The following is a 13,565-nucleotide window of genomic DNA, read 5'->3' as shown; positions in this document are numbered from 1 at the left end:
AATAGATGAGTATGAATTAAAATAAATATGATATGAATATACTTTTGAGAGAGAGATATATATTAAAAAGCGCCCTCCTAGGGAAAAGATGGGAACGTGAACAACAGAGGTGTTTGTAAGGTGTGTTCTTGGAAGGGCTGCAAGTAGCTTGTAGTATCCTGCAGGAATTCACTTAGAGTAAAAGAGTAGTTACTGTTTTGTATTTATATGCATTTATATGTATTTAAGATAGTTTTGAGTGAGCAAGGAGAAGAATCTTTTAACAGTTACTCTTCACAATGTGTTCAAATATATACAGTGCCAAAATGTAAGGTCTGCTGCTGTTACATATCAAATGGGCAAATTGCTTACGGCTTTTAAGCAGCTTGCTATTTCCCTCGTCTTGTTTGCATGCATATGTTTGAAGGGACCTTTGTGTGGGGAAATGAAACCCCAAGCAATAAAAGCATGTTACAATCAAATTATTACAATTTATCTGCATACTTGCATTATTCAATACACTGTAGATCCACATGGGTAAAAAGCTGTGATAACGAAAGCGATCCACACCCTTGTTGCTGGTACCTGCTGCCTCCAAAGATGCCTTTGTTACTTGTAGCCGTAGTTTCAGTTCTACCTTTATTTATCATCTGCTGAGTATGCGTGATCTAAACTATCCTTGCATGTATTTGTTTACCCTGAAGTCTCATAGATTTCGTTTCCTTAATTTGCAGCTTTGTGCCTGAATCTCCTTCCTTGGAAAATGATGTCATTTCAACGAGAAAGCAACCTGCAAATAGCCACCCGTCTTCACTGTCCTCTCAAACGGAACCTGCCTCCCTGGTTGATCACCATGACTTCTCAAAAGACCAAAGGAGCACAAGCTTGGACCGTTCCAGCACTGACATGGACTCTACTGATGGGACTGATTTACCTCCTCTGGGAGACACCTACCCTGATGAAAAGACCACTGATTTCTCTTTCATTCATGTAAGTTACCATAATGGGAAACAGAAGTTCTCCTTCTATGTTAACTATATTGTTACCTGCGTTAATCACTGCAAAGCAGTATCTTCTGGAAGCTTTGCATTCAATCTTCCTCTGTCTTTTCTGTATCACATCGAATTTTCCCAGCTGACTTCCTGCCTGAAAAGTTTAAGATCAAAGCTACAAAGTTCTTCTAGTGCCTGTAATGCTTAGGTTCTGAGAGATTCTAAAAAGCTATTGGCATTGGATAATGTCTGCCAGTGGCTTAATAAAGTTGCTGTTTCTCTTTCTGCTTCTCAGTGAGCTGTAACGGAAGAGTTAAATGGCTTTATGAACATTGGAAACATAATTAAATAACACAAATAACTAGTGACTGCTGTGGTATGAGCCATGCAGATTCAAGGCTATAAAGACATTTACTAATACTTTTCTTACTTACAATTTGTCTCTTCCTGTAGTAGCTTACAAGTGCATTTTAAAGGATTTTTTTCATACTTGAGAACCTTGCAGCTAGTATAAGAACAGTAATTTCTGGCCATACACAGTTAGATGAGGTTTAGTGTTCTTTGAAAGCACTAACACAACTGTAGTTTTTCAGTACAACATCTAGGAAGTACTGCTTTTTCTTCAGTAAGAGTTGGTGCACTTTTTTTTTTTTTAATTATATGATGTCTAATGACAGATATATTGGTAAGTGCAAGATTCCCAACTTACCTGGATCGTGCAGCTGCTAGGAAGGTCTCGGATGCACTGCCTTGCCTGCTGAAGTGCCATAACGCCTTCTGAATTGAGGAGCAAACTGGTCTGTAAAACGTATGAAGGATGCAAGCAGGTTTGTGCTGGAGGCAGTTTAGTCTGGTGCAGCAGAATTGACTGTTAAAATCGCAGCTGCTTCCTGCGTAGGCTGTTCGAAAGTGCCTCCAGCCAGCTCTGTTCTCCACTGGTGTTGCCATCTATGGAGAACTGCAGAAACCTGTGTTTTGCCAAAGTAGCTGCTGCTCTCATCTTCCAGCCCACTCCGGCTCTGAAGCAGAGGCCACGTTTGGCGGTCCATTGCTTTAAGATCCCTAACTGCATATGCCGTGGTCCTGGTATCAGTTAATAATCCTTTGGCAGGATATCCCAAGTGCACTTTTTGCTCTGTAGAGGAAGTGTTAGTAGCTCAGAACAGCGTGGATGGCATTTTGTCTCTGTCTGTTAGTGGTCAGCAGGTGGGGGAGGTGGTCCTGTATTATGCTGTTCCCTGGACAGCTAAAGGTGTCTCTTTAAAACATTAATAGCTTCAAGTACAGCTGGCAATATGCTGTTTTATTGAGTAGTTTATTCCTGACCTGAAATCTCTTGCAAAGAAATAAAAACACATCTTCTGAAGAAGAAGAGGAGGCTCATTGATATTTGCTGATTACAGGCAAGTCTCTAACAACAAATTGCTTTAAATAAATAAATAAATTACAGCTCCTCCTTTTGCTCTGTAAATGTTACTGCCTTACCATCAGGCACAGAGATGGATGTGTTTGAAATGACTGATCACAGAAATTTTCTGAATGCTGTGACACTTAACTTGCGGTCTCCTTGTTGCTGGTGAGTGGCTTGAAATTTCTGTGGATGGCAACCCGTCAGAACAATGAAATGACAGCACTCTACCACAAGAGAATTTTGTGTAGTCGCTCTTTTTAGATCCCAATCTTCTTATTGGCCTTCAGCTGTTACCAGCTAGCAAGGCCTGTATTCTTAAAACTCTTAAAACACACTAGGAACCAAAATCCTATTTATTGCAGTTATTTTTTAATTAACTTAGTGAAAATAATTCATGCAGATCAGACATCCACAGCCAAGAGAGATCAAAGAACCAGCATTGCACCCAGTTAGCCACAATGCAGCATATCCTCATCGTAAATTCTCTTTAATATAGTTTAAGTAACTACAAGAATAATAATCAGGCAAATATATGTAGTTTAATTAAACTGAATGGGTTAATGCGATAAAGTAGGTTGGGAAATCATTATGGAGGAGATGACTGTTATTTTCAGGCTGGTTGAAGTAAAGGCTTTGTTTCTTTTTATAGCAAACCACTATTCTGGACTCCAGTGCGCTGAAAACTCGTGTGCAGCTCAGCAAAAAGAGACGGCGTCGGGCTCCTATTTCCCACTCTCTTAGAAGAAGCAGAGGGCTGGAGTTTGAAAACAGATTTTCTTTGACGGAAGAACCAGATAATACCTGGATGTTTAAAGATTCCACAGGTATCCCTCAACTATTTGAAATAATTATCTGTAATCAACTTGGTTGTAAGGGCAGGACTTTCTAAATGAAGTTGCATCAGGATTTAACAATAGCTTCCTTTTCCCACCTCTTGGTCATCCTCTAAACCAGGTCTTGCCCTCCATTCGTTGGAGCCTTTGGGGTGAGGGAAGCTGCAGTAACCAGATGTACAGAAGACCAGGACGAAGGAGAGCTTCGATGCAATTTCCTTTAGTTTCTGGCTGCTGACTTAAGAGAATTTTGGTTATTGAGAAAATACTGAGTTTAGAAACTGCTGTGGTTGGATGCATTCTCTAGCACACTCTTTATATCTAAGCCTGTGTATTATTGATAAGAGCAACTGTAATTGTTCATATTCTATAGGTGCTCATAAATATTCTTTCTTTCTAGCATCTGTAAGTAGTACGGGACTAAAGAGGCCTAGTTAAGGATAAATTAACTCCCTCAAATCCGTTCTATTAAAAATGTCCCCCTCCTGGCCTCTCCTATTCCTTAGGATGCAATAAGGAAATGCATCGGGCATTGAAAATCCTTGCTCATGGAAGTGAATGAATGGCTTAATGCACACACTCATTATAGATCCACAATTTAGTACCCACAGCACTTTGGTGCTATGGTGATATATGCTGCAGATATCCTGATATTCCCTGAGCGGAGGAATTACTGGTGTTGCAGCCTGTTCTTTAGAGAGGCTGGTGATTTTTTGTAACTGAGGGGACCTATTAAAAAAGTCAGTTTTGTGATGTGCCATTTCTGCTTTCCCTTAAAGCCTATGAATATCAGGAAGAATGTGTGATCAAACTGATCTCTTCTGTAGCCTCCTAATCAGCGGGAAGATTGTTATCTGTGTGGTGGTTGCTTTGGTGCAGGTCTAACAGACCTAAAATATTTTGAAGATTTACCTTAATAAGAAATGCTGTACTGGAAGCTGGAGTGTAATTATCAACTAAAGACCCAGTGCATGTAAAGCCAACCATACCATTGCATCTTTCCCTGTAGTGTGCAGACTTCTGCTACTCAGTCTCTTTGTATCAAAGCCCTGCTTTGAGCAGGGGTGGACCAGATAAAGTCAGATGTCTCTTCCAATCTCAATTAATCTCAGATGGTTGCAGAATGTGAGATGTTTAGAAGCACCAGATTCGTTAAATTAGGAGTACCTTCTGCTCCCTCACCTCTGTCAGCAAGAAATCTTTCTATTGCTGAGTACTTGGTATGTTTGTTGCTTTGGTCTCTATTGGAGCATTGAACCCAGTCTTGTAGTGCAGTAATATTACTGTTAACACATTTTTGAATGGAAGGAGACCTAGAACAAGGTATAGCTGAAAAGCCTGCTGACTAATGTTTTTTTCCCCCTCTGCCTTTTTTTTAAACAATTAATTAGAAGAGAAGAAAACTATGCAACAGGAAGATTCTGATGAGGAAGACAAGATACAGCATACTGTGAGATCGCCTTCTGTACAAGCTCAGAGACTTCCCGTATTTCCAGGAATGGACCACTCTGTTCTCAAGGTGATCATAGGCAGAACACATCAGATGAGAGTTAGACCAGTTCGGTAGCTGCAGATGCTCTCTAGGAGTAAAGCTAGGAAATTTTGCTGAAGACGACAATGTTGTTTGAGATGGGTGGGGGTGATGTGTAGAAAAACCTTGCAGTTATCTTTCTTGCTTTTAACTGTTGGTTAGAAATATTAACTGATTTGGAAAAAAATTAGCTTTGCAATAGCAAACATGCTTTCAAAACTGTATAGGTTTATAAGGAATCCCTTCACTGATTTCAGGAATGGATTTTTTTTTTTAATAAATCTGAGTTATTTGTTTTGTGTTCCAAAAAAAGTCAGAATGCTACCTTAAAAAGGAGCTCTTTTCTTTATTTTTATTTTTTAGGCCCAACTGCGGAAAAGACAAGAGTCTGAGAGTCCTGGTGAAATAAGTTCTCCTCAGCTGTTCAAATCCCCTAAACCACAACTGCAGCTTGGAACTCCTGGTAGCAGACTGCTGCCCTCCAGTGTAGAGAAGGAGGACAGGTGAGAGACTTCCACCAGTATCAGAAAGATGCTAATACTCGTTTTGGCGGAAAAAAAAAAATAATGCAAGTAGGCTTTCCAAGGCTGTAGGGGAAATTGTATATTTCTTTTTTTTGTTTCTGTGATGAGTTTTCATAATTAAAGAATAAAGAGTATTTTTTTAATATCTTAGGTCAGAAGAAAAGTCTCCTCAGTGGCTGAAGGAGCTGAAATCAAAGAAGAGACAGAGCCATTATGAGAATCAGGTTTGAAAAGGTATCTTCTGACAGAAAGAGGGGCTTTGCTAAATGAAAGTATGCAGTGATAAAAACACAGGTGGAAAATGTTTCCTTAATGTGTCAGTATAACAACTCTGTAAGCATAAACATTAAAACAGACTTACCCTGAAATATACACCCAGGAATGTAAAGTAATTCTGTGTTGGGGCAGAATTCAGAGCAGGTTTCATAGAAGTGACGTTTTCATTCCCAGGTGATACAGTTTCACTGATTCTCTGCAGATAATTTTATTTTAACAACACTCAGTTTGTTTGTGCTGCCATTTCATAGTGCTGCCATCAAGCGAGAACACTGAATAATGGGCTTGCACACATTTTGTAAACCTTGGCGTATGTTGTTTCAGCATATTCTGGGCAGCTCTTGAGCATTTAGCACATTGAATAGGACAAGACCAAGACGACACTACAATAGTAATATGCATTTGTGGGGGCTTTCCTGTTACATATACTGAGAGGGGTCTGAGTGCTTCCTTGACCATGTCATACCATTACTTTAGTTGCTTCTGTTTTTTCTTTCCAGAGAGTGATTCTAACTAGAAGAAGATAAAGAAGTTTAACAGAAGCCTTAACTCATCTGAACCTAAAATTCACATGTCATGTTGCTGCTGTTTGCTTCCTGCCTCAACTGCTATGTGCATGGTGCCTTCCTGTTTTGTGGAGAAAGCTGCTTAATATTCATAGTCAAATACAAAGCTGTATCTTTTCAGATATGGGAGGATAGTCACTTTAGACCTGCCTGGAAGAAGAACCAGTGGTTCATAGTTAGCACTTCAGAAAGTCTTCAAAGATTGTAATATTTGATCTAGGAGTGCTGTGCACCAGGAAAGTCCCCTCGCTGTTGAACAAAGACTGCATTTCTATGTAGATGTTCAGCAACTCGGAAGTATGACTTTCGGTAGGCATGTCAGGTGTAAGGCTTTGTGTTTGTTTATGAAAATAACAATTTTAATCAAATTTATCTTTTTTTTTTGTGAAAAAATAGTAAGCTCCTATTTAGAATGAAGTTTGTGGAAGGTGAGAGTGAAAGAACAAATCATGTTTACTGCCATATTGAAAAAGGAAACTTGATTATTTTTTGTAAAATGTATTTTTGATTGGCTTATATTTACATGTGATCTGCTGACCTAGCAGATTAATATAATTTTTAGATGAACAAAATGTTAACTTTTGTCACTCTTGAAATGGTATATTCTGTGTTTTGTCAGCATGTGGAATAATTGCTTCATTGGAATGTCTTTCCTAAAAAGGATCAAGCAATAATGTCAACCAGTTCTCTTTTAAAAAAAAAAAAAAAATGTAAATACTGTTTTTATAACAAAAAAGGAAGGGAAGAGGGAGGATGTTACACTCATATCAGGGTTCCAGTTAATTGCTGAATGTCACTTTAATAGCAGTTTGGATAGTCCCACTTCATATTTTTATTCGTTAATCTGTAAATACCAGGTTTAAGTTTTTATTTTTATGCTGATTTTGTGGGATAACCTAAATGTGATCTTCAGTTTCTCAGATGATTTACTTTTCTTCTTTTGGTAAGACTGATGTTATAATAGCGGTATAGATATCTCATGCATAACACGGGTGTGATGAATATCACTAATATCTCAAATATGTTAGTATCTTTGAATACAGATTCTGAAATATCAACCAAGATGTCCATTTAAGACATACTTTATTCTGTCCCCAAATAAGTGCTCTTTTCAGTAAACCTTTAAAGATGTAGCCCAACGAGGGAGGTTATTCTGTTGCATCAGTATTCCTCCCAACTCGACTAAGAAAGCAGCAACATAGAAAAACGAAGCGAGACCGGAGCACCCTCCTCCCCTGGGGCCCTCCCGCAGCGAGGGCTGGGCAGAGCCCTAAAGCCGCGTGGGACAGCGTGGCCACCGTGGGGCTGGAGCGGGAGCAGATGCTGCTCCTTGCGTTGCACCTCCCGTGTCCTGCTGATGGGCTTCTCTAGATATTAAAGATAAAGCACCAGCACTTGAACTCATTTTCTCTCTCTCTCTTTTTTTTTTTTTTTTTTTTTTTTTTTTTTTTTTTATGATCAGCGTTTCGGAAAGCTTGATTTACGTGGGGTTACCACAATGGTGCATCTGCTAGCCAGAGTGGCATGCCTGGTCTGCTGTCAGGCTTGTAGCTGCCAAAACCATGTGCCAATTCTTCTCATGGAGGAGTCACAGATGAGGTGATTTTTAGTCCCAGTCTGCTCGTAGGAAATAACAGCAGTATGTCAGGAGACAAGTCCCATATGTGCATCTCTCTCTCCTAGATTTAGTTCCGATAGCTCCCTGTACTTAATGGAGATGAAATGAATACGTTTCTCTTATGTAAAAAAATCTTTACTTGCTGCTTTGCCCTATTTCACATCAGAGCTGTTGCCACCATTACAGTTTTACAGCCCCTTCTGCTACCAATTAAGAAATGATCACCCAAGATTTCTGCCAAGCATTTCATTCTGCGTGGCTTTTAACCCTGGGCGATGGGAGATGGACTTCCATTTGAATGCAGCCGACCACTATTAAAGAGCTACTCTTAGCTAATTTTAAAATGTTTCACATATTTTCTTCCCTCTTCTTTAGATGATGGTGGAAAAGGCGACTCTTTAAGATAAGCTTTGCATATGTGTCTTTTGGGATACTTTTTTTATGGCAGCACTGGAGGTGTACCATCAGTTGTACGCGCTTTGGTCAGCCCTGAGCAGCAGTGTTTGTAGGTGTGAGAGGAGAATGATGATTGCTTTTCTTACCCAGATGAAGTGGGGCTTACTTTAAACAGTATCGAGAAATCGGGTAAATTCCCCCTGCTTACGAGAATATTTACACAGGCTTGATTTTCGAATTCAGCAGGTTGACAGTGTTGCATTACCAATAGTTGGAGGATTTACTGGTTCTTGGTCTAATAAATGAAGGCCAGAAATTCTGTAACTGCAGTGTTTGCTCTGTGTTTGAGGAAACTGAGGGGATTAATACTAGGTTTCCACAAAGCCCTTTGAATGTGTATGCATTTCCACATCTGCTTGGACAATGCACTGAAACTTACTGTATTTAGTAGTTTAACCTACTACTGAGAAATGTTTAATGCTTAAATGTCTAATTAAAAAGCATCTTTAGAATGTTATTGAATGGGAAAGTGTTTTTTCTGCTCTATTATTTCTTTATATTGTACGTGGATTAAATATCTATTTCCTTCCTTTCAGGTTATCACTATGTAATAAATGATCTATAAATATGTTATTACTTCTGAAATGATAGAACATACTGTAATACACTTTATACAATTCTATTTTAATTCCAAATAATGCTTGTTGAATTTTTTATGCTTTTACTTTTGTTGCCACATATTTTTTTCCCTGTTAATATGAGATGGGAGTGAGCTCCGAGCTTCAGCAATTTCTTGTTATGCTTTTTCATTAATTACTGGAACCTGCCTTAGAGCAGGTTTCAGCTCTTGTCCTAACAGTGTCTGAGTAATAACAAACATGATGGAGATCCTGGCCCTCCCTGTGGAGTGCAGTGCCCTCCTCCCTTCCTTTACAGCTCCTCTGCTTTTTTTGCTTGCTTAAAACGCTTCAACAGTAATGTTTTTTTAAAAGTGAAAGTACATGGTTTGTGGAATTTAGAAATACTTCTTTTCTGATTGCACTTTTATCTCATTATTACCAAATCCTCCCTCTGTTTTAGTTTGCCATTTGGGGATTTACATATCTGTTCTGTTTCTTTTTATTGGAATCCCCAGTTGCGGATTTCTTCCTTTTTATTTTTCTGTTTGCAAATTCACCTTTTTAAGGTCTGTGTAGCTTTAATTTGAGTAGCTGTTCAGTCTTGCTGCTTTGGTTTTACTTCCTGCAGAGAAAGTGCAACGTTTCTGTTCTTCAGCCTTTGAAGTCTGAAACCTTTTTATAAAGTGGCCCTATAGGAATTAATCCCCCTACCTTTGTGCTTGCACAAAAGTTTGCTTTACCCCCTCTTATTTGTTTGCAAACAATTATTGGCAGTTAAATGTGCTACCTGTCAGATTTATAAATGCAAACTGTTAATGGTCCGTTTCATCTGGAGCAGCAGCATCAGTTAGTTTATAACCTTTAGTACTTTAGCAAACACCCTGAAATATGCCTCGTGTCTTAGGTATTAAACTGAGGATGTGGTTTGATGTCAAGGTGTTAAATGGAGAGCTGATATACCAGAATAGCTTAGTGGGGATCAGGGCAGTTCTTAGACTATATCATATAAATAGCTTTAAGTACAGTGCTTTAAAAGTCTGCGCCACAGTAAAAGGCATTTCTGCCTCTACAACTTTTTCCCCTTACTATGAAAAAAATCTGTTGCTGATACTACGGTATTATTGCCCTTAGTGTTACTGCATGTGAGAAGCGAGAGCATCTTTGGGAGGCATTTAACTTGATCCTCTGGAGCCAGGGGAATGGCATATCCAGAGCTCCTGTGGCCCCAGCCCCAATATGCTCTGTGTGTGTGGTACCCCGAATGTGGTCGGAGTGAGTCCATGGAGGAGGGCAGGATTGCCAGCATGGACGAGCCTGTATCTGGTTTGTGAAAAATTGTGAAGTCAGTTGAACGTGGTATTTTGGGAGACGGCAGTGTGTTCCACACGCGGTGTGGTGGGAGGGGTTTGATGATCGCTTACTGCAGATACCTGACTTCGAATAGTAAAACTACGCTTTCTCCTGGGATGGCTTGTTTTGCTGGGAGATGGGGTGGGTGTTTCAGTGTGCTGCCACGCAGTGTGGCTCTTCCGCAGAAGCTGCATCCAGGTACCGAAGCTCCTGGAGCCGTGTTTTCATCACTGTTACTGCTGTCGCCAAACCAGCCCCCGAGAATGGAACAAACGATTCCAGTAAAAGCACAGTGTTGTCGCCGCAACTGTGCTCGCATGAAGATGACGCTGTTGGTCAGAGATCGCTGTCTTCACCTTCCTGAAGGACGCTTGCGCAAGCCCACGGCGTAGACGCAGCAAAGCAGCCTGCAGCCCACCCCGCGTCCAGGGTGTGACGGCTGTGCGGGATAAGTCGCCCCAGCCGCTGCCGTCGGGGTGAGTGCCGGGGGTGGAGGTCTCGCTGTCCTCAAATAGAAATGTTGTGAAGGAAAAGCAAATGTTTGTTTTCTCATCGACTCAAGCGCTGCGCTCATGAGAGCTGTCAGTTGTTGTTTTTCCCAGATCTTCATGTGAATTAAAGGAACAAAGGGGCTTTTTGGTAGGACAGGGCTTTTGGGACAGAAATCAGCCTCCGTGGAGCTTTAATGTGGATTTGGGGATGCGGTGTTCTGAGTGGGGACTGCAGGGTCCGGGAACCTCTGGTCCAACCTAGTTCTGCCTGCGCTGGTGCGAGTGGAGGGTGAACGGTGGGCGTCCTTTCTGAGGTGGGGTTAGAAAGAGCTGGTCATGGTGAGCACTGTCCTGAGCATGCCCAGCTGCCCGCGTCCCCCTCTCCCCCTCCCGCGGCCATCCTCTTAGCTCGAAATATTTTCACAAAAATACCATCTAAAATAACTTTTTATTCTTCTTGTGGGATTGGAAGAGGAGGAGAGACAAGGTCTAAAGTCTTACGGATTTTTCTCTTTCCATATTAAACATGATGGTGTCAAGCCTGTTTTTAAAGGAGCTATTGTATAAGATTAAAATTTTATATCTTTCCATGTAGCCTTATAGAATATGTAAATATGGGTCACAATAAATATATTGTGCTGTAGAAAAAATTTCGTACTACGTAGTTTCCTAAGTAATAAAGATATTCTGGCTGTTGTGTATTGTACTGTACAATTACGATTCAAGTTTAGCTTTACCAGATATTAAGAAAAAAAATCTGTTTTCTAACAGTATACTCTAAGCATTTCTCAAAGGGATTTAAGAGGCTGACAGCAAAAGGAAATTGAGTTCTGTTGGGAAGACAAATCAATGAGATCTAGTGCCCCTTCTGTCATGTTTCTGCAATTGCCTTATCAATGTGCAAGATCCGTGAGTTTGGGAAAGGAGGATTGACAGGCACTGCAGCCCCTACAGAGGTAAGTGTAATGGGGACGCTGGCGAGGAATGGACTGGTAAGAAAAATTCTGTATTTCTAATCTGTTGAAAGCAGATCCTATCGTGTTTGGTACAAGACACAATCCATTCCATGCTCTCCTTTGAGTCCTCCTTGTGTACAGAAGTGATTTTATGTTTTACAGCCAAGCAGTTTTGTATTCAAAGAAAAGATGAAAATGTGAAAAGGAACGGCAAGAGAAATGGACTATATCAAACCGCTCTCTGTGCTGGGGTCTTCGTAGGTACAAAATGTCATTTGACTAGTGACAACAAATGCTATTGAGCTGCACCACGCTAGCAGTTGCACTTCATGTTTAGCTTTACATCGCTAAGACCCTATCCCACCCCACCTTGACTCCTGTGTGTCGGAGCTGTGCAGCAGGGAAGGCAAATCTCCTTTGCAGGTGATTTGTCTCGTCCTTCATCAGAAGCTGCAGCAGCGGGCAGTGGTGAAAAAGAATCTGTTGGAGGCGGAGCGCAGCGCTGCACCAGCCGGTGTGCGGATCGTCTCTGTACGGGCTTGGTGCCTCTGTACGGGCTTGGTGCCACACGGCTCTGTGCTGGGGCCCAGCCTCCCCAGGAAAGCCGGCGGCGTGGCCGTACGCCCGTGCCGGGATGGGGATGAAGAGCCGTGCCATAAACAGCTCTAATGTCTGGTACGATAGAGCAAATTGCAGCAGAGAGCCCCATCTGGGTGCCCTCGCAGGCAGGACAGGTTTCTGGCCGTCTGGCAAGTCGACAAACTTCAAGTTGTCCAACTTGGCCAAGTGGGGTAGCTTTTGGGCAATTTTGGTAAATGTTTCCTGTGTAGTTCTGGTTTCAAGATGAGGCACGCGCAGAGCAGGCAGAAAGCCCTGCGAGAGCAGTACTAAATGGAGGTGTGTGTAGGTTGAGTGTAGCTTAGTGTTCCCTAAAGAAGAGGGAATCGGGCCCACTACCAGCGAAGTAAAATGCTCTCAGCTTGGCTTCTGGTGCGGAAGGACTGCGCTTTCCCCCGATAGATCATGCTTTGCCTGCAAAGGTGGATGAACCCATGTACGAGGCACTTGGCTCCCAAAGACCCTGCTCGTCTCCTTGAGCCCAGGGCAGTGGGTGTGCAGTGCTCCCAGCAAACATGCAGGGTAGGAGATGAACTGGGGTGCGAAGAAGGAAAAGGGGCTTGATGGAGAAAACCTTCCTGGTGAGGGTCAGAGCTGAGGTGAGAACCCGAATCTCGAGTGCCCGTCCTGCTCCCTTGCCGTGCTTTCAGCAGAGCTCCCGGGAGTTGGCACCGGCCCTGTGTCTCTCGTCTTGCGTTCGAGCCCAAACAAGCTGTAAATATTTTGCATGGGTTTTTTGCTTTGCGCTGTGCTTGGTTTCTAAGCTAAACCCTCCTGTTAACTGCTGATGGGAGAGTTTTCCAGAGAACCTGGCAAGAAGCAGCGTGAACGTGCTGATGTGAATTTCTACGTTAATCTTCTGTAAATCGAGTGGCACATTTTTAAGGGACAGCCGGGAGAAATCTGAATAACGTTTCCATAGCACGCTGCGAGCCCGCGCTATTGAGATGAAATCTCATGGATGGAATTCAGTAGACGCAGCTGCTGTATCAGCGTCCAAATAATGTGCTGCTCTGTTCAGAAGCAACCCATAAATAGCAGGGCTGCCCGCGCCGGCCGGCAGAGCGGAACCACGGCGGGAGAGGTAGCGGCGGCACTGCTTGGACTGGAAGGGGCTTTAAAAAAGAACTAGCATGTCTGAGTTGAGGTCTCACTAGAGCGAACGTTTTGCTAATGCTTGGCGAGAAGTGGTGCTGCAGGGTTTTGATTAAGGACGCCGGTCAAACTCGGTTTCTTTTATTCATCTGCTATTAACCTGCCGACAAGCCCTTGCGTTAGCGTGGCGAGAGCAGACGGGGGAGGCTTGTTCCGACGGGGTTTCCTATTCGAGTGGGAACTTTGTGAGCTGTTCCTGGAGAGCAAGGAGGGGGCTCTCGCTGCCTCCTCCCAGCCAGCGCGGCGGCA

At 42.2% G+C, this 13,565-nt stretch overlaps 1 protein-coding gene across 1 annotated transcript; it reads left to right on the top strand.

The window, feature by feature from the left end:
- Positions 1 to 713: 713 nt before the first annotated feature.
- On the top strand, positions 714 to 6,677 carry LOC104073294 (uncharacterized protein KIAA1671 homolog; the record flags this gene model as incomplete). The annotated part of the gene is made up of 6 exons (XM_009573010.1): positions 714 to 969; positions 3,032 to 3,206; positions 4,607 to 4,734; positions 5,110 to 5,249; positions 5,422 to 5,504; positions 6,047 to 6,677. Coding segments are annotated over 5 exons (778 nt in total), but the record flags the coding sequence as incomplete, so codon positions are not given.
- Positions 6,678 to 13,565: the final 6,888 nt, after the last annotated feature.

Source organism: Fulmarus glacialis, unplaced genomic scaffold, assembly GCF_000690835.1.
Source record: "Fulmarus glacialis isolate BGI_N327 unplaced genomic scaffold, ASM69083v1 scaffold20402, whole genome shotgun sequence".
Lineage (NCBI taxonomy): Eukaryota > Metazoa > Chordata > Aves > Procellariiformes > Procellariidae > Fulmarus > Fulmarus glacialis.
This window is presented reverse-complemented; position numbering and strand designations above follow the sequence as displayed.